Source organism: Pleurodeles waltl, chromosome 3_1 (genome assembly GCF_031143425.1).
Source record: "Pleurodeles waltl isolate 20211129_DDA chromosome 3_1, aPleWal1.hap1.20221129, whole genome shotgun sequence".
NCBI classification, from domain to species: Eukaryota; Metazoa; Chordata; class Amphibia; order Caudata; family Salamandridae; genus Pleurodeles; species Pleurodeles waltl.
The window spans coordinates 238,386,944-238,413,232 of NC_090440.1; the positions used below are offsets into that span (position 1 = coordinate 238,386,944).

The 26,289-nt window shown below is 44.1% G+C and overlaps 1 protein-coding gene across 1 annotated transcript in view; it reads right to left on the reverse strand.

Moving 5' to 3' along the window:
* SNX1 (sorting nexin 1) overlaps window positions 1–26,289 on the reverse strand; it is a 470,987-nt gene that overhangs the window by 274,728 nt on the left and 169,970 nt on the right. The window contains exon 6 of the mRNA XM_069222309.1: window positions 19,391–19,532. Within this exon, the coding sequence (XP_069078410.1) occupies window positions 19,391–19,532 (142 nt within the window). The remainder of the gene's footprint in view (window positions 1–19,390; window positions 19,533–26,289) is intronic.

Below are 26,289 nucleotides of genomic sequence, written 5' to 3' on the forward strand. Positions count from 1 at the left end.
TGGTAAATATCTTACAGCCATCTGCCAGAGCAGTGTCCGAATCACCTATTTTTTTATGTTCACCCAAAGATGATAGATGTTTTGCAGTAGAGTTCAAGTTAATAAAACATTTTAAGTACTCCTCTGAAAATGAGATGCAGAAAGCCTAGACAGGTTGCTATCTCACAAAGAGGAACAGGATACATACTATAACGTTAGGGAAATAGGTTACTCTATCGGTGAACGCAAGGAACAATTAGGCTCGGTTCATTCTGACCATTTATCAGGAGTAAAAGATTTCCATCATTATTTCATTATCCACTTTTTTGACTCTACCAGAAAAGAGAGAGGGCTGTTTATTGCTTTAACAGATGTACTCACAATGGAGAATTAAGATTACTTTTCATCATGTGATGTTCATTAACATCTGTAAATGCGGAAAATAACAACGTTTATCCTCAAATAGAGGGAGGGAAAAGCCATTTTTACTTCAAACGGGGATAAAGAGTGAGCAGGGTGCTAAACATTAAGTTAAAAAGATACTCTAAAATATGACAAAAGGGCCTGCTCCGGAAAAGAAACAAGGAAGAAAGCTTGCCTCTATGCATTTGCTCCATTAATATTTTCTAAAGAGTAAAAATAGCACCAACCTCCTTTAATATTATAGATAGCTTAAGGGATGTCCATACAAAGTATACTTGTTCTTTGGTAACAGAATCTGAAAAGAAAATGCTATGCTTTACTATAGATAGGTCAGCTAGAGCCATGTCATCACATGTGGCACTGTAGACCCCAAACAATTTGAAGACTTGTGTTTACAAACCCCTCTCCCCCACACCGAATAGGGAGGCATCTGTGTGGCGTCCTCCCCCCCCCAATTAGAGAGACATCCGTGTGACCCCACATGACCCACGCCCAGAGCTATTTAAAAAAATAAATAAAAAATAGTACACCCTATCCTTCCTCCTTTTCAAAACTACAAGTATGTAAAATGGCCTAGAAGCCCTGCACATTTTGCCCCACTCTATATGCATTTGTGGTATGCAGCATCTTCTCACCATTTTTCCAGGATGATGGACAGCTTACTAAAAGGCCCCCCAGAGCACTTTTCCCGCCGGCTTTAGATACGCATTCTTGATGCACAGGAATATGATCACATCTCCACCAAACAAAGAAGCACTTTGAGTGGCGTGAGGTGGATGGCTACAGGGGGTAGGCCCTGCAGCCAATACCCACCGCACACAGCCACAGGTCGTAAGTGGCACTGGATTGGTTGGTTTAAGGGATGAGGCTGCAGGGCTTGGCTATAGGCCAGTCCCTGCGGACAATCACTGCCACCATCAGTCGAAGGCAGTGCGTGGTGCGGAGTTGGGTAGTTTTAGGGGATTGGCGAAAGGGTCTGGCTGCAGGCCAGGCATTGTGGACAATCCCCACCGTGCACGGCCAAAAGCCATGCATGGCACGGGGTTGTGTGGTTACAGAAGGAAGGCTGCGTGGCGGACAATCCCTGCCCATGCGAGGCGTGCAGTTATAGGGGGTGAGCCGTAGGCCCAAGGCCTGCACGACAGTTGCTGGATTAACAAAGTAATTAAAATTATTCAATGTAAAAAAAAAACATAGAAATTCACTTGTCATAGTAAGGAACACATTTCCAACGTACAAAACCATAAAAATTAAGCAGTTCTAGTTTGAGTTACTTCAAGTAACTATAAACTCGTGCCCCAAGGTAACTATAACCAGCAACGTTCGCAATAAAATTATTTATAAAAAAACTGTGCATGGTGGGGGCACGAGTAATAGGTACTTTATGGCACGAGTTATAGTTACTTGAAATAACCAACTATAACTGCTGAATTTCTATGGATTTGTATGTTTGAAATGTGTGCCTAACTATAATGTTTCTGTAGCCTTTGTTTTTTAAGTGTATTTATTTATACAACCTTTTCATAATTCTAGATTTTTCGTAGCAGACTTCCTTGAAATACAAGCAGTTCCTCACACTATTCCCACAACTGAAAAAAAATGAGACATCTGATATTGTTTGTTAGACCTGCCCACAATGCAGATTACAGTTGATGGCAAGAACAGAGAATACTATAAACCAGAAAATTTGGATAAGTTCCTGAAATCCCTTGTATACATCCAATCCTACCACCGACCCTCAGTAGGGAACTGTGAGCCTGATTCAGACCTTGGCGGACGGCGGAGGCCGTCCGCCTAGGTCCCGCCGACAAATGACCGCACCGCGGTCAAAAGACCGCGGCGGCCATTCAAACATTTCCGCTGGGCCGGCGGGCGCCCTCCAAAAGAGCGCCCGCCGGCCCAGCGGAAATGCCCCTGCAACGTGGACGCCGGCTCAGAATTGAGCCGGCGTAGTTGCAGGGGTGCGACGGGTGCAGTTGCACCCGTCGCGTATTTCAGTGTCTGCAAAGCAGACACTGAAATACTTTGTGGGGCCCTCTTACGGGGGCCCCTGCAGTGCCCATGCCATTGGCATGGGCACTGCAGGGGCCCCCAGGGGCCCCGCGGCACCCCCTACCGCCATCCTGTTCATGGCGGGTTTCCCGCCATGAACAGGATGGCGGTAGGGGGTGTCTGAATCCCCATGGCGGCGGAGCGCGCTCCGCCGCCATGGAGGATTCAATCAGGCAGCGGTAAACCGGCGGGAGACCGCCGGTTTACCCTTTCTGACCGCGGCTGAACCGCCGCGGTCAGAATGCCCTTGGGAGCACCGCCAGGCTGTTGGCAGTGCTCCCGTGGTCGGTGACCCTGGCGGTCACCGGCCGCCAGGGTCAGAATGACCCCCTGTGTCTTTAGTTAGAGGATCCACTTCTCTGTGATGACTGCAACAGACTTTGGTGATGAAAGAGAGAATGGAATCCATCACATACAGGCTAGCAAATGAAGAAAAGTCTCTGGAAACCCCACAATATAAAGGCCCCTATCTACGCAGCAGGCAAATTGGTTAACTGTGGGTAGCTGTCTCAACTGTTTTGGCAGTTAAATGTACTGCATGGGCTGCATACTGTTTGCCTTTTTTTTAAATATATTTTTATAGATTTTTTTTGCAAATCAAGAAAAGTAATCTGTGTACCAAAAGGCAGTTACAGCAGTACATTATCAGGTTCCATAAGCGTATTACAATAAATACTGAACAGTATGCACATTTACTTAACTACAAGGATGATTCTACATTCGGTTTTATGGGGTGTGGGTCTGTGTGTGTTGGGGGGGGGGGGGCATGGAGGAGTCTACTGGGCGAGTAAACTTAAAAATTGCATCCTCCAGGCTTCTTAGTCGGCTTGTAGCTTTTAATCAGTCCTAACGTGTTTCAATCTGATCTTCTCTGCTAGTGACCAGTCTACCACGTCTTAAATCCAGTTTGCCACGGCAGACACCTTGACACTCAGCCATATAACTGGAAAGTGTCTTCTGGCTGTCATTTTACATGAATAGCACAATTCGTATTTTATGTTTCAAATGCAGTTTCTGTTCAGTGAACACGTTTGTGGTGAGATATGGATTCAGTTTTAGTTGTTTGTCTTACAGCTGTCTATTTCTTTCTAATAGTGTTCTAACTTAGGACAGCTTGGACTAAATGGAAATATGTGACCTCCAGCTCATAGAACTTGGAACAGGATGTAGGTCGTATGGAATACATTTTTTTTCAACAGCTGGGGTTACATATGTTCTGTGGCCAAAACTACTCAAATGGAACAAACAAAATCTTGCAGTAAACGTTTTAGTTTGTTGAAGCTGACTTGATTCCTGGGGGGGAAGGAGGGGGAGGGTTCCATCATTATGCCTTAATATCTCTACCGCAGCTCTGGACTACGTCTGTGCTATATAGGTATCATAGGTCATGGATGGCATCTAAGCACCCGGTCACAGCCTTGCTGCAGTAAGGATTATGTTAATTACCCTGTAAGCATCTGTTGGTGGCATGTAGTGCTGTAGATACAAATGCTCTGATGTTTACAGGGTAAGTGACATAATCCGTTTGACGGCATGTGTGGATGTAGTTACAAATCATCTGCATAGAATTTAAAGTGGTGCCCTCCAAGAAGCGGTGGCTAACCTGTGAGTGCTGCAATTGTTTGAAAAAAAGGTACGTAGCACTGCCTATCCAACATTTGCTTGTTGGTATGCTAATACATCCACATAATAATGTTTAGTGAAAGAGTGTGGAGTAGACCATGTAGCTGCTTTACAAATCTCAGCTATTGGTATATTGCTCAAGAAAGCCATAAAAGCGCTTATCTTACGGGTAGAGTGTGCTCTAGGAGGTGTGGGTAAAGTTCTTTTAGCTTTGACATAACATGTCTGAATGCATTTAATTATCCATCTGGAGATACCTGAACTAGATATGGGCTTTCCTTTGTGACGGACAAAAAGGCAACAGAATTGCTTGGTTTTAAGAAACTCTTTAGTTCTGTCAATATAATATATTAAAGCTCTTTTTACATCTAACTTATGAAGGGCCCTTTCAGCAAGTGAATCAGGTTGTGGAAAGAAAACAGGTAATTCAACTGACTGAAGTGGAAAGCAGAAACGACCTTTGGAAGGAGTTTTGGGTTAGTTCGAAGGACTACCCTATCTCTGTGTAGTTGGAAGAAAGATTGGTTGTTTCAAGTTAGTGCCTGTAGCTCACTGACACGTCTAAGTGAAGTGACTGTTCCTAAAAAAGCTACCTTCCAAGATAGGAATTTAAGAGGGGAGTTATGCAAAGGTTCAAATGGTGGACACATAAGTCCTGTAAGTACAGTGTTAAGATTCCAAGCAGGTGCAGCTGGAACACTGGGTGGAATTAGTATTTTAAGGCTTTCCATGAATGCCTTAATGACTGGAACTTTAAACAATGATAAATGTCTGTTTTGCAGCTAGGCAGCTACTGCAGCTAAAAGCAGGCATATTGAAGTGTACGCTAGGCTAGAGGCCTGCAAATTAAGTAAATTGCAGACAATGTTTTCAACAGTTGCATCGAAGGGGTCAATGTTTTTATCACTGCAGTAGGAAACAAATCTTTTCCACTTAGCAGCATATCATGCTCTGGTTGTGGGTTTATGTGTTTCCTTGAGAATGATCATGCAATCTGATAGGAGATTCAAGTAGCCAAATTCTAGGACTATAGGAGCCAAATAGCAAGTTTGAATCCCTTTGGATCTGGGTGCCTGACTTCTCCATGGAGATCCAGGTTGAGGGGATGTTTCTTGGGGGGCACTACTGAGAGCTTGAAAAGCGTGGTGAACCATGGTTGTTGAGCCCAAGTGGGAGCTACCAGAATGAGAGGATTGCCTGAGCTTCCGAACCACAAACCGAAGAAGTGGGAGAGATGGAAAGCGTAGGCAAATATCCCTGATCAATTCATCCAGAGCATTACCTTGGATAGTGGATGTGGGAGCCTGGAGGCGGAGTCTGGGCATTTTGCATGGTCTGCGGATGAGAACAGATCTATCTGTGGAAACCCACACAAGTGGAAGAATGGAAGGGGGAGTGAACCATCTTTTTTGGGAATGAGGAAGTATAGGGCATATACTTATGAACCTTATTGTTCTAGAGCAGTGGTCTCCAAACTTTTTAATGCCATGCCCCTCCAGTTGAAAAATAAAAATCATTGGGCCCCCCTCAGAATTTTTCACAATTGTTTTATAAAACATTGTCAATGTTTAAATATGTCTAGACCTATTTAAACATTGCAGTTAAGTACTGTTAACTTTAAAAAATGAAATAACAACCTTCTGCTTAAAACAAAGGCATGTTATCTGTAAAATGCTTCTTTTGGCCAGTGGCTGGCGCCCCCTGTGGAATCACTTGAGGCCCCCCTAGGGGGACCCGCCCCCCCAGTTTAAAGACCTCTGTTCTAGAGGAACAGGCTCTATGGCCCCTTTTTGCAAGAGAACCTGTACTTCTTGCTTGAGCGAGGTTTGGAGTTCTGTTAAGAGTTTGTGTCTGTAAGGTGGGATGTTTGGAGATGTTTTGATGAGTGGCAGACAATAACCATGTTGGATAATATCAACACACATTGTTAGTATGATTTTACAGGCAGGGAAAAAAAAAGTTTATTTGTCCCCCAACAAGTGTTAAATGGTTGGGGGGAAATGAGAACTGAGTCACTGTTTAGACGTGGAGGGTGTGGTGTGGGTGGAAGCAATCTTTACACGCTCTTTGGAGTTATTACCTCTACATGTACCTCTATAATAACCTCTTGAAGGGGATGTGTAATGTTGTTGCCTATGGGAAGAGACATCTTATGTTGTTTTGGTGCCCTGTTTGCATGTGGGACGCCGAATGGAACCACAAGGAGTGGATGTTTGAAGCACACCCATTGATTTGGCTATTTCTGTATCTTTTTTCATTTTTTCTAATGTTTGATCCACCTGAAGACCAAACAGATGATGTTGGTCATAAGAGGCTGTTGTGAAGGAAGGTTCTGCATCTGTAAGACCGAACTCTATGCCAGAATCTGAGCTGGAATCTGGTATGAAAAGGGCTTCCTCCTAAGCTGCTGAGGCCTCACACAGTTCTTCCTTTGCCTGTTCAACATCATGATGGCCAAAGAAGTTGGGTGTCTTTTCCAGTTCTTTTTGCTGCATTCCTTTCTGATGCACCTGCCGGTCTCGCAATGTTTTCTTCGATCGGAAATATCATTAGGCCTCACAGTTTTCTTTGTTGGGGTCGGAACCACAGAATGTTGAATAGACGATCAAAGGATTGCTTCAGTTTTCAAAAGACATTGGTGGAACGCAAACAAAAACAATACCAAAGGGTATAGAGGTTAACAACGAACCGAAGACAACCTGAAATGGTCGTGAACCAGAGTGCTGAGGAACACATCCGAACCCAATGGCGGAAAGAAAACAATCTAACAATGGAGTCGATGCCCATGGCTCATTATCACCAGAGATGGCGTCACTTTGCCTTGTGATTCGAGAGACTTCTTCAAAGAAAAACAACTTGCACACATCCAGACCCAACACTAGATGGCAGGAGTATGCAGAGAATGTGTATCTACAGCTACACATGCCATCAAACACACACATTCCCAACTGAAAGCTTAAAGAGAGTTTATCCCCCAGCCTATGCTTCCAGGGAAGCTAAATCCATTACTAATGGATGGGTCCTACTGTTGTAAATACCAAGTCTTGACTTCCCCTTTTGGTGTCTGAATTCCCCTTCTTTGAACTCTCCTTCTGTTAATGAAACATGGTATTGTTAAATTCATTACAAAAAATGAATGTGTGTGATTAATTTCCAAATTTACATTATTTTTATAATGTACTGTTCCTGCACACAATAATCAAGCTTACATGAATATATCCATATTTAATCATTGCTTTTTTGATAATTTATGCGTTTCATCATCACTGTGAAATTAGAGTTTCTAAAAGGTTGATAATTAAGTGTAAGGAATAGTTCCTTACCTGTAACTAGTTCTCTCGTAGGAAAATCTCCACTGAAGTCATAAGCATTGAACAGTCCCATTTGTGGGGACCCTGGAGCACTTTCTCACAATATCCTCTCAAGTGTAGATGTTGACCTTTCTTCAGGAAGGCCGGCAGAGTCACTTAAGAAAGAAAAATATTATGTAGCCTATAGGAATAGGCTACAGTGGCCCTATTCTTCATCTTGCAGTTAAAGGGGCCAGAAGAACTGTAAATGCATATGAATTCATGATATTTCTGTAAAACAGCACACATCTCTTTCACAAACCCTTTTTAAATACAGGACAGTGTAGCCCCATAAGCTGTTATTATAAGAGTTCAAAATAAAGACTGTGCCTATTAGAACCTAAGGAACACAATTATACCATCATGCTCAGCAGGTGACAGTTGCTTAAGGTCTTTTTGAGGCAATGTGTGAATGATGTATAGGTCCCATGGCTACCTCTGTCCAGTCCACTGGGGAGGGGTAAGGGTTGCCTATGACTTCAATGGAGAGAACTGGAGTTACAGGTAAGAAACTATTCCTTCTATTGTAGGGGATCTCCATTGATAGTCATAAGCACTGAATAGAACAGCAAGCCCATCCTTTCTAAGAGTGGTGGAAAAGACAAAGGAAGAAGGGGACCATCTACGCAAATAGATTTATGAGGGAGGCCTATCCTACTTCAGTATCTGCCCTAGCATCAGAATCAAGGCATTAATGCTTGGTGAATGTATGAACAAACCTCTTTGTAGCTGCTTTGCAAATTTCCGCAATGGGGATATTTCTCATGAAAGCAGCAGTAGCTGCTTTACCCCTAGTGCAGTGTGCTTTAGGTCTGGCTGAGAGTATCTTGTTAGCTTTCTGATAGCATAACAGGCTGCAAGACAAATCCCTCTTGAAATGGACTGTTTGGAGGTAGCTAGCCCTGTATGGACCAGACCACAATTCATAAATAATTGGTCCAATCTGCTGATGTCTCATCAAAATAAAACTTTAAAACCCTCCTTACATCTAGAGAAAGTAGTGTTTGCTTGGTTGGAGTACTCTGAAAGAATGTGGGCAACAAAATAACCTTGGGTAGGAATTTCAGGTGAGTCTTCATGACCACTTTTGCTAGAGAAAAATACTGTGTATGGTTCGTGAGAACATAATGCATCGATCTCGCTAACCCTGTGGGCCGACGTTATTGCTACAAGGAAAGCAGTTTTCCAAGAGAGATGTTGTTGTCAAGATTAGACTCACACAGGTCTTGCATGAGTCATAAGTACAAGTTACTTAACTTCGTTAACAAAATATCTGGTAGAGACATATTCTAGTTGGAGATTCCTTACCTTAGAATTTCCCCCATGCGTCAGACTGGATCCGGAGATTTTTCTTCGAACAATACCCTTGCGCGTCGGCAGGTGGCGTCGGTCGATTCCGCGGGCGCTGTGGTCACCGTAATGACGTCAGGAGTAGTATATATACACCGCCCTCGCGCAGTGACAGTTTCTTTTAATGACTTTCCATGCCAAACGCAGAGCCGCTAAGAACACGGAGATTGGTGCTCCAGAGCTAAGGACCTGAAAGGGGGAATCCCTGTCCCTAGAAATCAATTCGCAAGTGGGGAGGATGGATGGGCGGTAAGGAATCTGCAACTAGATTATGTCTCTACCAGATATTTCGTTACCAAAGGTAAGTAACTTGTACATCTGATAGAGACTTCTAGTTGCAGATTCTTTACCTTAGAACAGATACCCAAGCAATGCCATCCTCGGTGGTGGGCTGCGAACCAAGATCATACTAGGAAGTCCTGCAGGACCGAACAACCAAAATAGGTGTCCCAACGGACCTGACTATCCAGGCAGTAGTGCTTAGCAAACGTGTGCAGCGACACCCACACCTGCCTGGCAGTTATCCAGGACAGGAACTCCGCGTGCTAACGCAGTGGAAGCAGCAGTTGCTCTGGTGGAATGAGCACGCAAGCCTTCAGGAGTTTGCTCTTTGACCAAGGCATAGCACATTTTGATGCAAAGAAGGACCCACCGAGTGATGGTATGCTTTTGCACCGTCTTCCCTTTTTCACACCCACATATCCAACAAAGAGTTGATCGTCCACCCGGAAATCTTTAGTATGATTGAGGTAGAATGCCAACACTTTTTTTGGGTCCAAAAGGTGGAGTCTCTCCTCCTCATGGGAAGGATGTGGGGGTGCACAGAAAGTAGGCAGAGTGATGGACTGGCCTATATGAAAGGGTGTAACCACCTTAGGAAGGAAGGAAGTCCTAGTGCGCAACACTACTTTGTCAGGGTGCACAGATAAATATGGGGGTTTTGAGGACAGGGCCTGAAGCTAACTCACCCTGCGAGCAGAGGTGATAGCGACCAGAAAGACAGTTTTGAAGGTAAGGAGCCGCAAGGGACAATTATGCATTGGCTCAAAGTGGCTACACATCAAATAATTAAGTAAAAGATTAAGGTCCCACTGAGGCATGATAAATGGAGTGGGATGAAATAAATGGATGAGCCCTTTTAGGAATCTACTCACAATAGGAGATTTAAAGAGTGAGGCCTGATAAGGTAGCCTACGAAAGGCCGAAATGGCAGATAAATACCCTTTAAGGGTGCCCAAAGCAGAGCCCTGCTGGGCCAAAGAAAGAATTAACAGAAGAACGTCAGATAGAGGGGGGGAAAGGGGATCAACAGATTTGTTGGTACACCATGCCACAAATTTATTCCAACGACAGGCGTATACAGTTTTGGTTGATGGATGTCTGGCTGCCAAGATAACATTGCAGACTTCGGGTGGAAGGGCAAAAGCAGTCAACTGGCACCACTCAATCTCCACGCATGAAGGAGGAGGTTGGACAGGTTCCGGTGAAGAACCGTCCCCTGCTGCTGCGACAGAAGATCCGCCCGAAGAGGCAGTCTGAGTGGAGGATCGATGGACATGCTGAATAGCTCTGGATATCATACTCTCCTTGCCCAGTCCGGAGCCACCAAGATGGCTTGGGTCCGTTTGTTCCCGATTTTCTTGAGACCTCTGGACAGAAGAGGTATAGGCTGAAAGGAGGCCAGAGTTCCACTCAAGATGAAAAGCGTCTCCGAGCGAGTGCCGCCTTGGAAACTCCAACACGCGAAACAGCTGACATTGTGCGTTCTCTGCGGAGGCGAACAGATCTAACCAAGGCTCTCCCCACTGCTTAAAGAGACCTTGTGCCACCTCTGGATGGAGACGCCATTCGTGATCGGCTGTGTATCAACGGCTGAGTTTGGCCGTTCTGGCGTTGAGGGAGCCCGCGAGATATTGAATCATGAGGGTAATGCCCTGATGTTCCAGCCATGTCCAGAGGCATAGTGCCTCCTGACAAAGGGTCCAGGACCGTACTCCGCCCTGTTTGTTGGAGTACCACATGACCATAACATTGTCCGTGAACACCTGCACCACTTTCCCTTTGAGAGAGGGAAGGAATGCTTTCATCGCAAAACTGATCGCCCGGAGCTCACGCAGACTGATATGGTGCCCAGACTCCGCTGGAGACTAGAGTCCTCTGATCTCCGTCTCTCCCATGTGGCCACCCCAACCCAGAAGTGACGCATTAGATAGATCTGGTTGGGGAAAGGAGAGGGATGTGCCGTGGACCCAATGGGGATTCGAAAGCCACCACTGCAGGTCTTTTGCAGTACCCTGCGAGTTTGGAGTGAGGTACTACAGATAGATCTAGTAATTTTGTGTACCATGGCTGATTTGCCCATGTTGGTGCTATGAGTATCATACTGAGTGAAGTTTGACGCAACTAGTTGACTAGAAATGGAAGGAGTGGGAGAGGGGGAAAGTGTAAGCAAATATCCCTGACCAATTGATCCATAGAGCATTGCCCTTGGATAGGGGATGTCGATGTCTGGATGCGACGTTTTGGCATTTTGTGTTTTCGCTTGTTGCAAATAGGTCTATGTTTGGTGTTCCCCACTTTTGAAAGTATTTTTGAAGTACTTGAGGATGAATCTCCCATTCGTGAGTTTGTTGGTGATTTCTGCTGAGGATACCTGCCAACTGATTGTCTATCCCTGGGATATACTGCGCTAATAGATGAATTTGGTTGTGGATTGCCCATTTCCAAATTTGTGGGGCTAGAAGGGACATTGAGATGAATGTGTCCCTCCCTGTTTGTTGAGATAATACATGGTTGTCTTGTTGTGTGTTTTGATAAGAACATTCTTCTGTGTGAGAAAAGGTTGAAAGGCTTTGAGGGCCAGAAAAACAGCTAATAATTCTAAGTGGTTTATGTGTAGCTGTTTGTTTGACATCCCATTGTCCTTGAACGTTGTGATTGTTTAGGTGAGCTCCCCAACCAATCATTGATACATCTGTTGTAATTATGGTCTGAGGCACAGGGTCTTAAAATGACCGCCCTTCGATTAAATTGCTGTAATTCCACCATATATGTTTGGCGGTCTATCAACACTAGATCTTGGAGTTGACCGTGTGCTTGTGACCATTGTTGTGCAAGGCACTGTTGTAAGGGCCGCATGTTTAATCTTGCGTGTGGAACAACTGCAATGCAAGATGCCATAATTCCTAAGATTTTTATGACAAATCTTACAGTGTATTGTTGATTTGGTAGTATTTTTAGAATTAGTTTTTGGAAAGCTTGTATCCTTTGTATATTTGGATACACTAGAGCTTGTTGAGTATTTAGGATCGCACCTAAATACGGTTGTACTTGTGCTGGTTGAAGATGTGACTTTTGGTAGTTTATAGTGAAACCTAAGGTGTGTAGGGTTTCTATTACATAACTTGTATGATTTTGGCACTGCGTACGATTGCTTGATTTTATTAGCCAATCGTCTAGATATGGAAAGACACGTATATGTTGTCTTCTTAGGTAGGCTGCGACTACCGATAGGGACTTTTTGAACACCCTTGGAGCTGTTGTTATTCTAAAGGGTAACACTTTGAACTGAATGACAAACCTGAGATATTTTCTGTGCGCAGGGTGGATAAGTATATGAAAATACGCATCCTTGAGGTCTAATGTTGCCATGAAATCGTGTTTTTGGAGTAGTGGGATAACATGTTGTAGAGTTACCATGTGAAAATGTTCTAACAGGATGTAAACATTGAGGGTCCTGAGATCTAATATTGGTCTGAGGGTGCCATCTTTTTGGGAATGAGGAAATATAGCGAATAAACTCCTGCCCCTATTTGAGCTTGTGGTACGGATTCTATTGCTTGTTTGAGTAATAGAGATTGGACTTCTTCCTGTAAGAGTTTGATGTGTTCTGTGGATAGTTTGTGTGACCTTGGTGGAATGACTGCAGGAGTTTGTATCAATCCTAGGCAATAGCCATTGCGGATAATTGATAGTACCCAATTGTCTGTGGTAATGTTTTGCCAATTTGTGTGAAACTGTTGTAGACTTCCCCCTACAGGAGAGGTGTGGAGTGAAAGGGGATGAGAAAAGTCACTGCTTAGGGTCCTGTGGAGGTTGCTTAGAGGTCTGAAATTTCCCTCTATTTCTGGGATACTGCACCCTATAAGTGCCCCTAAAATCACCTTGTTGGTATTGTGGTTGGTAGGTTGGTTTTGCGCCTGCAATGTGGAAGCTTCTGTTGTCTGTGGTCTAAATCCACCTCGAAACTGCGGTTTCCGAAAGGATCCGCTGTATGGTGTGGAGTATAGTTCTCCCATTGCTTTTGCGGTGTCTGAATCTTTGCATAATTTTTCAATGGCTGTGTCACCCTCTGGGTCAAAAAGTTGTTTCTTATTGAATGGCATAATTGACACAGCTTGCTGTATTTCGGATTTAAAACCCGAAGCATGCATGCCTACGTATTGTCACTGCAGTATTGACACTTCTAGCAGCGGTGTCTGCTGCATCTAGGGCAGATTGAATTTGATGATTTGTAATGAGGTGCCCTTCTTCCACTACTTGTTGTGCCCTCTTCTGGTGTTCTTTGAGGAGATGCTGAATTATGTCTTGCATCTCATCCCAATGGGCCCTGTCGTGTCAAGCTAACAGTGCTTGTGAGTTAGCTATCCTCCACTGATTCGCTGCCTGGGATGCAACTCTCCTCCCTGCCGCATCAAACTTTCTGCTTTCTTTGTCAGGTGGGGGAGCATCTCCTGATGCCTGGGAGTTTGCCCTTTTGACCACTACCGAATCTGGAGGTACTGGGTGTGTTATGTAATCAGGATCAGAGGGAGGAGGTTTGTACTTTTTCTCTGTCCTGGCGTTATTATACGTGCCTTAACCAGCTCACTGAATATTTGATCGGCGTGTTGTAACATGCCTGGGAGCATGGGGAGGCACTGGAATTTTGAATGTGTTGAGGATAGGGTATTAAACAAAAAATCCTCTTCCAGTGGTTCAGTATGCATGGTGACCCCATGGTATGCTGCGGCCCTAGCTAAAACCTGATTGTATACAGTGCTATCCTCGTGTCGTGATGGCTTAGAGGGATAGCTGTCTGGGTCACTGCTAGGAATTGGATCTGGATCATAAAGATCCCATGGATCTACATTGTCCTGTTGTGAGTCAAAAGAGTGTGTGGGTGACTGCACTGGTGTAGAAATAGTAGGAGGAGAGGTAGGCAGGTGTGGAGAGTGAGGAGGAGAATGAGGAGGAGAAAATTGAGGAGGTGGTGGTTTCTCCTTCAGCTTTGGCACTTTAGCTGGAGGCTGCATAGTGTCCAATGCCTCCTGAAAGGCTAGCTTTCTCTTTGGTTTTAGAGGAGGTGCTATTAGGATCCTACCTGTTTCTTTATGGATATGAATTCTGGCTTGCCTTTCGTCAATAACTTCAAGTATTGGCTGTACTTGATACTCCTCTTCAGAGGTTTTGTGGCTTTCGTTTAGTCTCTTTGAAAGTCCATGTTACTCTGTATATGCTGGCCTTTTTGGCTCTGAAGCAGGCTTTTTCGGGATCGAAAAAGATGATGCAGTGGATGATCTCGGCTCCGAAAGGGATTTCCGAATCTTCGACTCCGAAAAATGGTGTTTGCTCGAGTCGGACACAGAGCCTTTTATTGCCAGCACCGATGTGTCGATGAAGATGTAAACCCGATCAATACAATACTGACGAAAATAAAGCGTTTTCAAAGTTTTCCAAATCGAAATCTCGGAGCAAGAGGAAACACGTCCAAACCCGACGGCAGAAAGAAAACAATCTACCATGGAGTCGATGCCCATGCGCAATGCAACCGAAGAGGAGGAGTCACTCGATCTCGTGACTCGAAAACACTTCTTCGAAGAAAAACAACTTGTAACACTTCAAGCCTGACACTAGATGGTAGAAGTATAATGCACAGCATGTGTATCTGCACAAGGGAATTTTTGTTATGTTTGGAAATGTCTTGAGGGGAGCAGCCCCTTGGGCAAGGGCCACACCCCAGGGAGCCACATTTTTTTTAGGCCATTTCTGCCCTAAGGGATTGGTATGTGTGTGTTTTGTTTGGGGGGCAGCACCTGGGGCAAGGGTCACTCCCCATGGGGGCACATTACTGTTGGCCATATCTGCCCCCCTTGGGGGCAGATCATCCTATTTTTGGAAGGCCCATCTGTCCCCAAAGGGGGCAGAAAGCCCATCAGGGAAGATTGTTTTTCTCAAAATGAGGAGGGTGGGGGTATAGCCATACCCCCACACCAAATAAATGGGGCCAAAGTTGTTCTGTCCACCAATGGGGAGATTGGGCAATTACCACCCATCCACACTCCAGGGGGCAGACAGTCTACTAGATGCCAGGTAATTCAAAAAGAAAAAAGAAAGAAATAGTGGGGTGGTGGCTACCAACTAGTATGGGCCTGGTTCTGCTCCCACCCCAACTGAAAGGGGTAACAGTCTTTCAGCTCTCCCCTGCACACTAAAATATCTTATCCCACGGCAAGCAAGAGGACGTTTGATTATTTTGGGTTTTGGTTTTACATTTGGGCCATGAGAGCCTGGTAAATCTCAAAATCGCCCCACTTGGAATAGCAAGGGCTGCACTTTTTTGACTTGGGGACGATGCCATGTAGAAAAATCCACAAGACCTAGACACATCTGAAAACTAAACATCTTGGTGAGTCCAGGGTGGTGTGCTTCACATGCAACCCACACCATTTTCTTACCCACAATGCCCTGCAAACCTCCAACTTTGCTGGAAATCACACATTTTTCCCCACATTTTTGGGATGGAACTTTCCGGAATCTGCAGAAATCCACAAAATTCCTATCACTCAACATTGTCTCATCTATACCGATAACAATTCTGCTGCACTTGTCAGCCTAAAAATGTTTTTTTTCAAATTGCCCTATTGGACCCGCTTTGGTTCCCCCCCAATTTCGACATGTTTTTGGCTCTTCCCTGTCACAGGCACTTGGCCCACCTACACAAGGGAGGTATCATCTTTACCGGGAGACTGAGGGGAACCTTGGGTGGTAGGAAATTTGTCCCGGTGCGGTGATCCCACACAGAAATGTGGGAAAAATTTGATTTTTTTTAGCTAAATTTAAGGTTTGCTGAGGATTCTGGGTAAGCAAACATTGGGGGATCCACGCAAGTCACACCTCCCTGGACTCCCTCAGGTTTCTAGTTTTCAGAAATTTCTGGGTTCGGTAGGGTTCCCTAGATGGCTGCTGAGCCCAGGACCAAAAACGCAGGTGCCCTCCACCACCCCATCACCCCCTCCACACCCTCCCCCTGAAACAGGTAGTTTTGTATTGGATAATTTTGATGTGTCCAGATAGTGTTTTGGGGCATTTCCTGTCGCAGGCACTAGGCCTAACCACACAAGTGAGGTACCATTTTTATCGGGAGACTTGAGGGAACGCTGAGTGGAAGGAAATTTGTGACTCCTCTCAGATTACAGAACTTTCTGTCACCGAAATGAGAGGAAAAAGTGTTTTTTTGGCAAAATTTTGAGGTTTGCAAAGGATTCTGGGTGACAGAACCTGGTGTGAGCCCCACAAGTCACCCCATCTTGGATTCCCCTAGGTGTCTAGTTTTCAAAAATGCGCAGGTTTGGGAGGTTTCCCTAGATGTCGGCTGAGCTAGAGGCCAAAATCCACAGCTTGCCACTTTGCAAAAAACAGCTCTGTTTTCTTTGGGAAAATGTGATGTGTCCACATTGTGTTTTGGGGCATTTCCTGTTGCGGCGCTAGGCCTACCCACACAAGTGAGGAACCATTTTTATCGGGAGACTTGCGGGAGTGCTGGGTGGAAGGAAATTTTGGCTCCTCTCAGATTCCAGAACTTTCTGTCACAGAAATGAGAGGAAAAGGTGTTCTTTGGCCAAATGTTGAGGTTTGCAAAGGATTCTGGGTAAAAGAACCTTGTGAGAGCCCCACAAGTCACACCATCTTGGATTCCCCTAGGTGTCTAGTTTTAAAAAATGTACAGGTTTAGTAGGTATCCATAGGTGCCAGTTGAGCTAGAGGCCAAAATCTACAGCTAGGCACTTTGCAAAAACCTGTATACCCGGTATAGAATTAAAACCCATTGCAAGGTGCAGCTCATTTATTGGCTCTGGGTACTTAGGGTTCTTGATGAACGTACAAACCCTATATATCCCCGCAACCAGAAGAGTCCAGCAGACGTAACGATATATTGCTTTAAAACTTCTGACATTGCAGGAAAAAGTTACAGAGTAAAATGTGGAGAAAAATGGCTGGGTTTTTTCACCTCAATTTCAATATTCTTTTTTATTTCAGCTGTTATTTTCCGTAGGAAACCCTTGTAGAATCTATACAGATTACCCCTTGCTGAATACAGAATATGGTCTACTTTTCAGAAATGTTTAGCTTTCTGGGATCCAGGACTGGTTTCACACCCATTTCTGTCACTAACTTGAAGGATGCTGAAAGCACAAAAAAATAGTAAAAATGGGGTATGTCCCAGTAAAATGCCAAAAATGGGGTCTTCTGATTCAAGTCTGCCTGTTCCTGAAAACTGGGAAGATAGTGATGTTAGCCCCCCAAACCATTTGTTGATGCCATTTACAGGGAAAACACAACAAGCCTTCTTCTGCAGCCCTTTTTTCCCCATTTTGTTTTTAAAAAAAAAAAAATTAAAAAAATTTAACTTTTCGCTGTATTTTGGCTAATTTCTTGGTCTCCTTCCGGGAAACCCACAAAGTCTGGGTACCTAGAGAATCCCTAGGATGTTGGAAAAAAAGAAGAAAAAAAAAGACGCAAATTTGGCGTGGGTAGCTTATGTGGACAAAAAGTTATGAGGGCCTACGCGCGAACTGCCCCACACATCCAAAAAAAGGCTTGGCACATGAGGGGGGGAAAAGGCCTGGTGGCGAAGGGGCTAGAAATAGAGGCTGCGCCTTTAAGAACCTAAGAACCTAGGAACCTAGGAACCACCAGTATCTGATCATGCTCAGCAGGTGTCAGTTGCTTCAGTTCTTTTTTCCAACTCCTGCTGACAGGATCTTGGAACACAGAACTCTTTAGGCTCTTCCTCTTCAAAATTCACCTTTGTATTTTTTGTGACAATTAAGTTATTTGACATTTTTTATCTCTCGCTTCCATGTTCTGAAATTTTCTGGAAGGAATTTGTGGTAGTGTGTCATTAAAAATGCCATCTTTATTTGACAAATGCCCTGCCTGTGTGAGAAACAGTCCCACATGACGTCTGTATTATTTGTCTTCCAGCAAGTCTTGTTCCTGAAGATTGTTAACACTGCAGGACTTTTCCAGGCGAACCCGGAGGGAAAAGGAGAAGATTCACCTTCAAGGTGCAGAATAACAATGCAGGCAGCAGAGAGTCTGAAGGTGGGACTTAAGAACAATGAGGGGGTCAGCCTCTACCAGGTCTCTGTCATCTATCTCTGGCAGATGTGGAAGTTAAAAAAAAAAAAAAAAAAAAAAGGGTTTCCAGCCCAAAAACTACATCAATCCCCGTCGACATCATCAGCGTCGAGTCAAGGTACAGCACTGATTTGCTGGCCATCTGGATCTGAAGTCCTGCTGTAAAGGATTGTCTAACACCACCACTATCTGAAGGGCATCCTGACTGCTTAACTTCGCTACTCATGGAGAGTTGTGTTCAAAGGAAGATTCTGGTTACCAAACCAGAAAGCACCCACTGGTTTGTCAGAGTACTTCTCTGGTAAAGAAGAGATGTCACCAACTACCCTGGAGACAATGAATAATGAAGATCTCCTGTAAATAACTTACAAATCCATCTTGAACTATATATGCACTGTGCCAATGGTGGGTGTGCACAGCAGCAGAAATATGCTCTCTATGTTTCAGCTCCGATAAGAGCTTTAAATACAAAACTGAGAAATAAGAGCACCACTGAAATTACTGTTAGCATTTTGAAGTTGTGTTTGATCAGAAAATAGCCAGTGGACATATTCTGTCTTATCGCATCAGACACCTGAGGTTCCACAAAAGGTTTTTGGTCATACAGATTGTGGCTCAGGAAGCACGATTGAGATGTCAGCAGGCCATAAGGTAAAAAACCAATGATTTAGCTACCAACTGAAGTACTATGTGAAATACATAACAGAGATAATGAACATTTTCTTCTGATGGCCGCTATGCTTTGCGTGGAGCACACAAAGGTTTACGTACTGTATATTAGGCTTCTTGTGTCCTGGTTCACGGAGGACCTGACGTGGCATTTCAGCCTGGACTTTTCCTATTAGAGCAGTGTCAAGTCTAGTTTGCATTTGGCTGGGTCCAAATTGATGTGGCATGGTGGGCAAAAGAATAATGAGTTGGGGTGCTATCCTGAGTGATTGCCCAAGGCTAGACAATTTGTAAGCATTTCTCCCATCTCCTTTTGTGTGCTCGAGTTTGTAAATGTCAAAGAAGAAGTGCAATGTGGTGGAATAACACTTAAAATACAGCCATCAGTACACTGGAACATTCTTAATTATCATCACAAAGCCCAAATCACATTTGAGCTTCTGATGGAATACGTATAAGTCAGAATGAATATACAAAGCATTAGGCATGCGCAAGTATATAGTAACTGAGAATCGTCCATCAGTGCTGAAATGTTATCTCACCTATTATACTCTTCTCTGGAGGAGGGGGTACTATCAGCCCATTTACGGAGTGCTTTTCTGAAAGTTTTTCATAAAGTCCAAGGAAGTCACTAAAACGTCTCTTCACAGTGAAATGTTTACTTCTGAACATCGGTAAACTGGTCTGTGGTAGAAACAAGAGTTTGGAAAAACATATAATGCTTTAACGGTAGCACCAAGTTGATTGAGTTGCATTACAGAGAGACAGAAAAGTGTGGCAAGAAGGAAAGGAAGTACACATGACTTACCCTCAATACCCATATTTGTCCACTGTTGCCAATTTCATAGATCCACATCCTTTTGAACTATTCCACATCAGACTGAGAATCAAAAGCCAGTAAAGGCTGCTTATCTGTAGACCTAGGCTTCCTTTCCTCAGTTTGTTATTTAAACTTATAATTATGGAATCAGACAACAGATGTGGTATTCCAGGATTCTTTACTGGGAGTGAAAATATTTTGTAAGCATTGGATTGCCGATCTAGTGGCACATTGTTTGTTCTACTTCCTTTCCTGCATCTTTAGAATGGATTCAAATAAATCAAAGTTTTTAATGTGTATATGAAAAGCAGTCCTAGACAATTAAGGCTTCAAGAATCTAATCCTGCAGATCTTACCCTAAGTGCCAAATTCCTTGGTGTAACTATTGCTGACAACTTGAAAAGGCAAGCCCATTTAGTCCAACTCTAAATCAGATTGCCCTACTAAGCAAAAACAAGGTGCCAATACCTGCTATTGCTTTCAGCTACAGCATATAGTTGCTAGTTTCTTTGCTTCTCAAGAGCAGGAGCACTTCCCTTAATTTCTAAACTTATCGTATTGTACTCAACTTTTCTTTAGGTAGCCCAGCTTGTATGGCTATAAGACATTGGATGATTTCTCATCTCTACCAGCTTACTTTGTCTATCACTCAAATCGAGAATTGAAGGGGAAAATTATTTTCATTACACAGAGAGCTGTAAACCACCAAAACACATAACATCATGAAAAAGAAAATGTTACTCACCCAGTAGACATCTGTTCGTGGCATGTAGTGCTGTAGATTCACATGCTCTGCATATCTCCTGCCATCTGGTGTTGGGTTCGGAGTGTTACAAGTGTTTTTTCTTCGTAGAAGCATTTTTGAGTCACCGGATCGAGTGACTCTTCCTTTTTGGTGTTACTGCACATGGGCATTGTGTCCTTTATTAGATTGTTTTCTAGCAGGCGGGTGAGAGAGTATGGAGGACGTATAGAGAAAAGGATGTCCATGCAAATGTGAGTACATATGTACAAACACATACAAATATAAGGTAACTGGAAAGGCTACAGGCATCTGGGGAGGAGGGAAGGCGCATGTGAATCTACAGCACTACATGCCACAAACAGACGTCTACTGGGTAAGTAATAGTTTCCGTTTGATGGCATTTGTGGCTGTTGATACACATGCTCTGCATAGACTATAAAGCAGTCCTCCTATGAAAGCAGTGGCTAGTCTGTAGGAGTTAGTTGTTTGAAACTATGGGCCAGATGTATCAAAATATTTTGCACTCGCAAGCGGCGAAATCGGCCGTTAGCGAGTGCAAAATCGTGGTCTGCAATGCATCAAAGGCATTCGCAGACCACAAAATAGAAATCGCAAAAATTTCGATTTTTTGCGTTGCGAGCTGGATTTTGTGAATCGCAATTTGCGATTCGCAAAATCCAGGTCGCAAGGCAATTCTGCAAAAAATCTCAAATTGGGATTTTTCGCAGAATGGTATTTTGCACATGCAAAATACCATTGTCTGCAACCAGGTGGTACCCTGGTGCAAAATTTAAAAATGCAGTAAAACTGCATTTTTAAATGTAATATGTAAAGCACACATGCCCTTTTGGCATTTGTGTACTTAACATGGTAAAACAAATTGGGGTGCAGGAGAGGGGGCCTTAGGCCCCCAGCACCCTGGCCTTTTGCATTTCCCAAATTGCGATTTCTGGTTCAGAAATCGCAATTTAGGAAATGCAAAAAATTTGCAGCTTTGGCCCAACAGGCCCATAGCTGCGAATGGGGCCAGTATCGCAATTTGCGATTCGGTAATTGCATTTGCGATTTTTAAGAAATCGATATTACCGATTCGCAAATGTGATACATGGCCCTTTGCGATTCGGTAATAGCGATTTCTTAAAAATCGCAATTACCGAATCGCAATGGGCCAGAATCATACATCTGGCCCAGTGTTCTTAGTACAGCCTGCCCTAAATTGCCTTGCTTGAATATCTACATAATAATGCTTTGTGAATGTATGTGGTGTGGGCCAAGTAGCTGCTTTGCAAATGTCAGCTAAAGGAACACTCCCTAAGAAAGCATGCTGGCTCCTTTTTCCCCCCCGAGTAGAATGTATGCTAGGAGTTACTGGAAACTGTCTTTTTGCATTAGCGTAAGAGGGCTGTATGCATTTAACTATCCATCTGGCTACACCATTTTTAGTTTAGGAGATTTATAGATCGCATGGCTACCCGAAGGCTTCCCAGCGCTACAAGGTAGGTAGATCTTGTATAAATGCCAAGGAATTGCCTATAAAGAGAATAAGAACGTCTTTAATTTCTTATGACAAGATAATTTTGAATGGTCTTGGCGAAGTTCTAAAGGGAGAGAATTCCAGAGATGTGCGACTGACGGAAAAGGAATTGCCTCCCCATCTGGTTTTCTCAAAATGGGGCGTATGTGCCAGTGATGCAGAAGAGGATCTGAGGGTCCTAGTTGGAACATATAGGGACACGCGTTGTCTAAGGAATCTGGGCCCCTTGTTGTGCAAGGCTTTATGTGCCATGGAAATGGCCTTAAAATTGACCCGTTGGTTTATAGGAAGCCAATGGAGGGAAATGAAAGCAGACTTGTCAGATGTGTATCTAGGAATATTTTTAAGTGGGCGTGCATCAGCATTTTGTACAGCCTGCAGTCTATTGACCACATAGCTCGGAGACCTAAGAAAGGAAGCGTTGCCATAATCTAGGCAGGACAATATTAATGCTTGGATGAGAAGTCTTCTGGCCAGAAAAGGTAAATAATTTTCCTGAGTGTTCTTAATAGGCCGAAGCAGGATACGGGCAGCTTTTTGGATTGAGTGTCCATCGTGAGGTGTGGATCTAGGCCACAAGCCTAAGCACTTTATGTTATCCTTAGGGGACAGGAGATAATTAAAACCATCCGGAAATGTTGTCAAAAGATTAGGAGAAGTATGAATGCCAGAGATCATTACTTCAGACTTGTTATCTTTAAGTATAGGGTTGTTATAGGATATTGGGTTATCCTTATGAGGAACAGAGAAAGCTACTAAGAGCCGTTTAGTTTTCCTGAAGCGTTTTGTCCTGTCAATGTAGTACATAAGCGCTCGTTTGACATATAAAGTGTGGAGGGCTCTTTCTACAACTGGCTCAGGCTCTGGGAAGAAAACCTGTAACTCAATGGTTTGATATGAAATTGAGAAACCACTTTGGGTAAGAACTATGTTTTGTATGAATAACCACTTTGTCTTTGAGTATCTGCAAGAAAGGTTCTTCTAATGTTAAGGCCTGGAGCTCACCAACACGTCTGGGTGATGTAATTGCGACTAAGAATGACACTTTCCAGGAAAGGAACTGAATAGGACATGAATGAAGTGGCTCAAAAGGAGGTCCTATGAGCCTAGTGAGCACGATATTAAGATTCCAGGATGGTGCAGGAGGTATTCTGAGTGGAATAACTTTTAAGGCCTTCCATGAAGGCTTTAATGACTAGCATTCTGAACACGGAAGTATGCTGTCTGTTTTTCAAATGTGTAGCTATGGCTGCAAGATGTAGACGAACAGAAGTGTAAGCCAAGTTTGCTTACTGCAAGTGAAGCAAATAGCAAACAATGTCTTGGACTGAAGCCTTAATGGGGTTAATGTGTTTGGACTGACAGCAGAAAGCAAAACGCTTCAGTTTTGCAGCATAACATGCTGTAGTTGTAGATCTAAAAGCGTCTTTAAAAATGGTCATGCATTCAGACGGTTACTGTAGATAACCAAACTCTATGACCTCAGGAGGTTGAGTGATTTGGGGTCTGAGTGTCTGATCTGTCCTTGTTCCTGTGTGAAAAGATCTGGCCTGTTGGGGAGCTTCTCGTGGGGGCCAGCAACAGGTCCATAAATGTGGTGAACCATGTTTGTTGTGCCTAGAAGGAAGCTACAATGATCATGGTGAGGAGCATTTGTCTCATCTTCTGAATCAAGAATGGAATGAGATGGAGAAGTGGAAAAGCATAGGCACATTTCCCTGACCGGTTCATCTACAGAACATTGCCCTTAGAGAGAGGGTGTGGGTACCTGGATGCAAAGCTTGGGCATTTTGCTTTTTCTGCTCTGGTGACAAGTTCTATCTGAGGAGTTCCCCACTTTTGAAAGTATTTTTGAAGGACTGGTGGGTGAAGTTCCCGTTCATGGACTTGTTGATGCATCCTGCTGAGCAAGTCTGCAAAGTTGTTGTCTGTTCCTGGAAGATACTCTGCCACTAAGTGAATATGGTGGTGAAGAGCCCACTTCCATATAGTCCAAGTGAGTTGTGACAACTGGGATGACCGTGTCCCGCCCTGTTTTTGTAGATAATATATAGCTGTCATGTAATACAACTTTGTGTGACAGGTGAGGAAGGAAAGCATTCAGGACTAGAAATACTGCCTTTGGCTCCAGATAATTGATATGCATGGTTTGATGATTGAGATCACAGATGCTCTACACTGTGACATCCTGAAGATGCATACCCCAAACCATCCGGGATTCATATGTGGTCAGAATGAGCTGAGGCACAGGCTCTCGAAAAAGGCCTCCCTTTCAATAGGTTGGTGGTGTTCCCCCACTGCAGAGAGCGGCGAGTATGGTGGTCTAACACTAGATCCTGAAGGTGATCTTGTGACTGAGACCACTGACGAGACAGAGACTGCTGTAGGTGACCTATGTGGAGTCCTGCGTGAGGGAAAACGGCAATACAGGATGCTATCAAAACCAAAGAGACGCATGACAGTCTTGACTGTGTAGGTCTGTTCTTCCAGAAACTGGGGAAGCATTAGCTGAAAATTGTAAATGTGTGCTGGGTTGGGTTGCGCTAACCCCAACTGTGCATTGAGAATGGCTCCCAGATATGGTTGAATCTGAAGAGGCAGTAGATGGGATTTAAGAAAGTTGATTGTGAACCGTAACTTGTGAAGTAGGTTTACTGTGGTTTGAGTGTTGGATTGACACTTCTGCAGTGAGCTTGCTTTGATGAGCCAGTTGTCAAGGCAAGGAAACACATGAATCTTTTCCCTTCTGAGATGTGCCACGACTACAGCTAGACACTTTGTAAATACTGTGGGGGCGGTCATGAGTCTGAAAAGCAGAACTCCAAACTGATAATATTTTCCTGCCACCTTGGCTATTTCCGGTGTGCAGAGTGGATGGGTATGTGGAAGCAGGCACCTTTGCTGAAGGAGTGGAATGATACATTGAAGGGTAATGTGAAAGTGTTCTAAGAAAATGTAATGGTTTAACAGTCATATTCAGAATAGGTCTGAGCGTTCTGTCCTTTTTGGGGATGAGGAAGTGTAGGGAGTATAATCCTGTTCCCTGCTATTGTAGTGCGTCAAGCTCTATAGTAACCCCGAGGAGCAGGGATTGTACCTCTTCCTTAAGAAGGGTGAGGTGCTTGTGAGATAACTTGTGGGAGCGAGGGGAATGTTTGGAGGTGTAGAAGTGAGCTCCACGGAGAGGACCCATAGGTCTGATGTTGTGTGTGTCCATTGTGTGTAGTAATCCTGAACTCGTCCCCCAACAATGTGGTGTGGGGTGCAGTTTGGGCAGATGTATGTAGTTAATGTTTAGCTGATGAGGCACAGCCACAGGTGGTAGTGCTCTTGTCTCGGTCTCTGATAAAGTTGCTTTGCAGGCTCCTCTGAAAAAAACCTCAAGAGTAAGAGGTGGAGTGTTGCCTTGGTTGAGAGGTACTCGGTTCAGAGGCTGTTGCTTTAGAACCACCTCTAAATGTGGGGTGACAAAAAAAGCCTCTATGCACCTGAGAGCGCAGAGCGCCCATGGTATTCGGGATGTGTGTCCTTTTTTAGCTTCTCAACTAAGATCCAAAAAGATGCTTGGTTTCAAAGGGCATGTTGGACACTGCTTGTTGCACTTCTGGTTTGAAGCCTGAGCATCTAAGCCATGCATGTCTCCTTAGCAGTATGCTGGTGTTTAACCGCCCCCCCACACCACCTCTCCTCTGCAGCTGTGTCTGCAGCATCTAATGCTGCAGCATATTTAATTATTTGAGATTGTCTGTCCTTCTGTTGACCATGTTTACAGTGCTCCTCTGGAAGATATTGGAGGAGCTCCTCCATTTCATCCCAGTGAGCCCATCGTACCTTGATAGTAAGGCCTGCAAATTGACAGTGCGGCAATAGTTTGCTGCTTGTGCAGCAACTCTTTTGCCAGCCTTTTGGTCTCCTAGTATGGTGCAGAAGAGTCCCCTGTAGCCTAGCTGTTAGCGATCTTCCATGTAGTGGTAGCCACTATCAAATCTGGTGGGACCTGAGACCTGATATATAGTGGGTCTGAAGGAGCAGGTTTATATTTTTTGCACCCTAGGAGTTATAATCCTAGACCGGACTTTAAAGATATCATATGCATGACAAAACATGCCCGGGACCACTGGAAGGAACTGGATGTCTTTATGGGTAGTGGTCAAAGTGTCAAATAAAAAAATCCTGTTCTACTGGGTCTCTGTGCAATTGAACATTATAAAAGGCAGTCGCCCTTGCTATGACCTGCTGGTAACTGGTAGTATATTCAGGGGGGGGGGGGGGGGGGATAGAAGTCTGGATCCATACGGATCATGGGATAGGGGTTGTATGTATTCCAGAGGTCTGGGTCCCG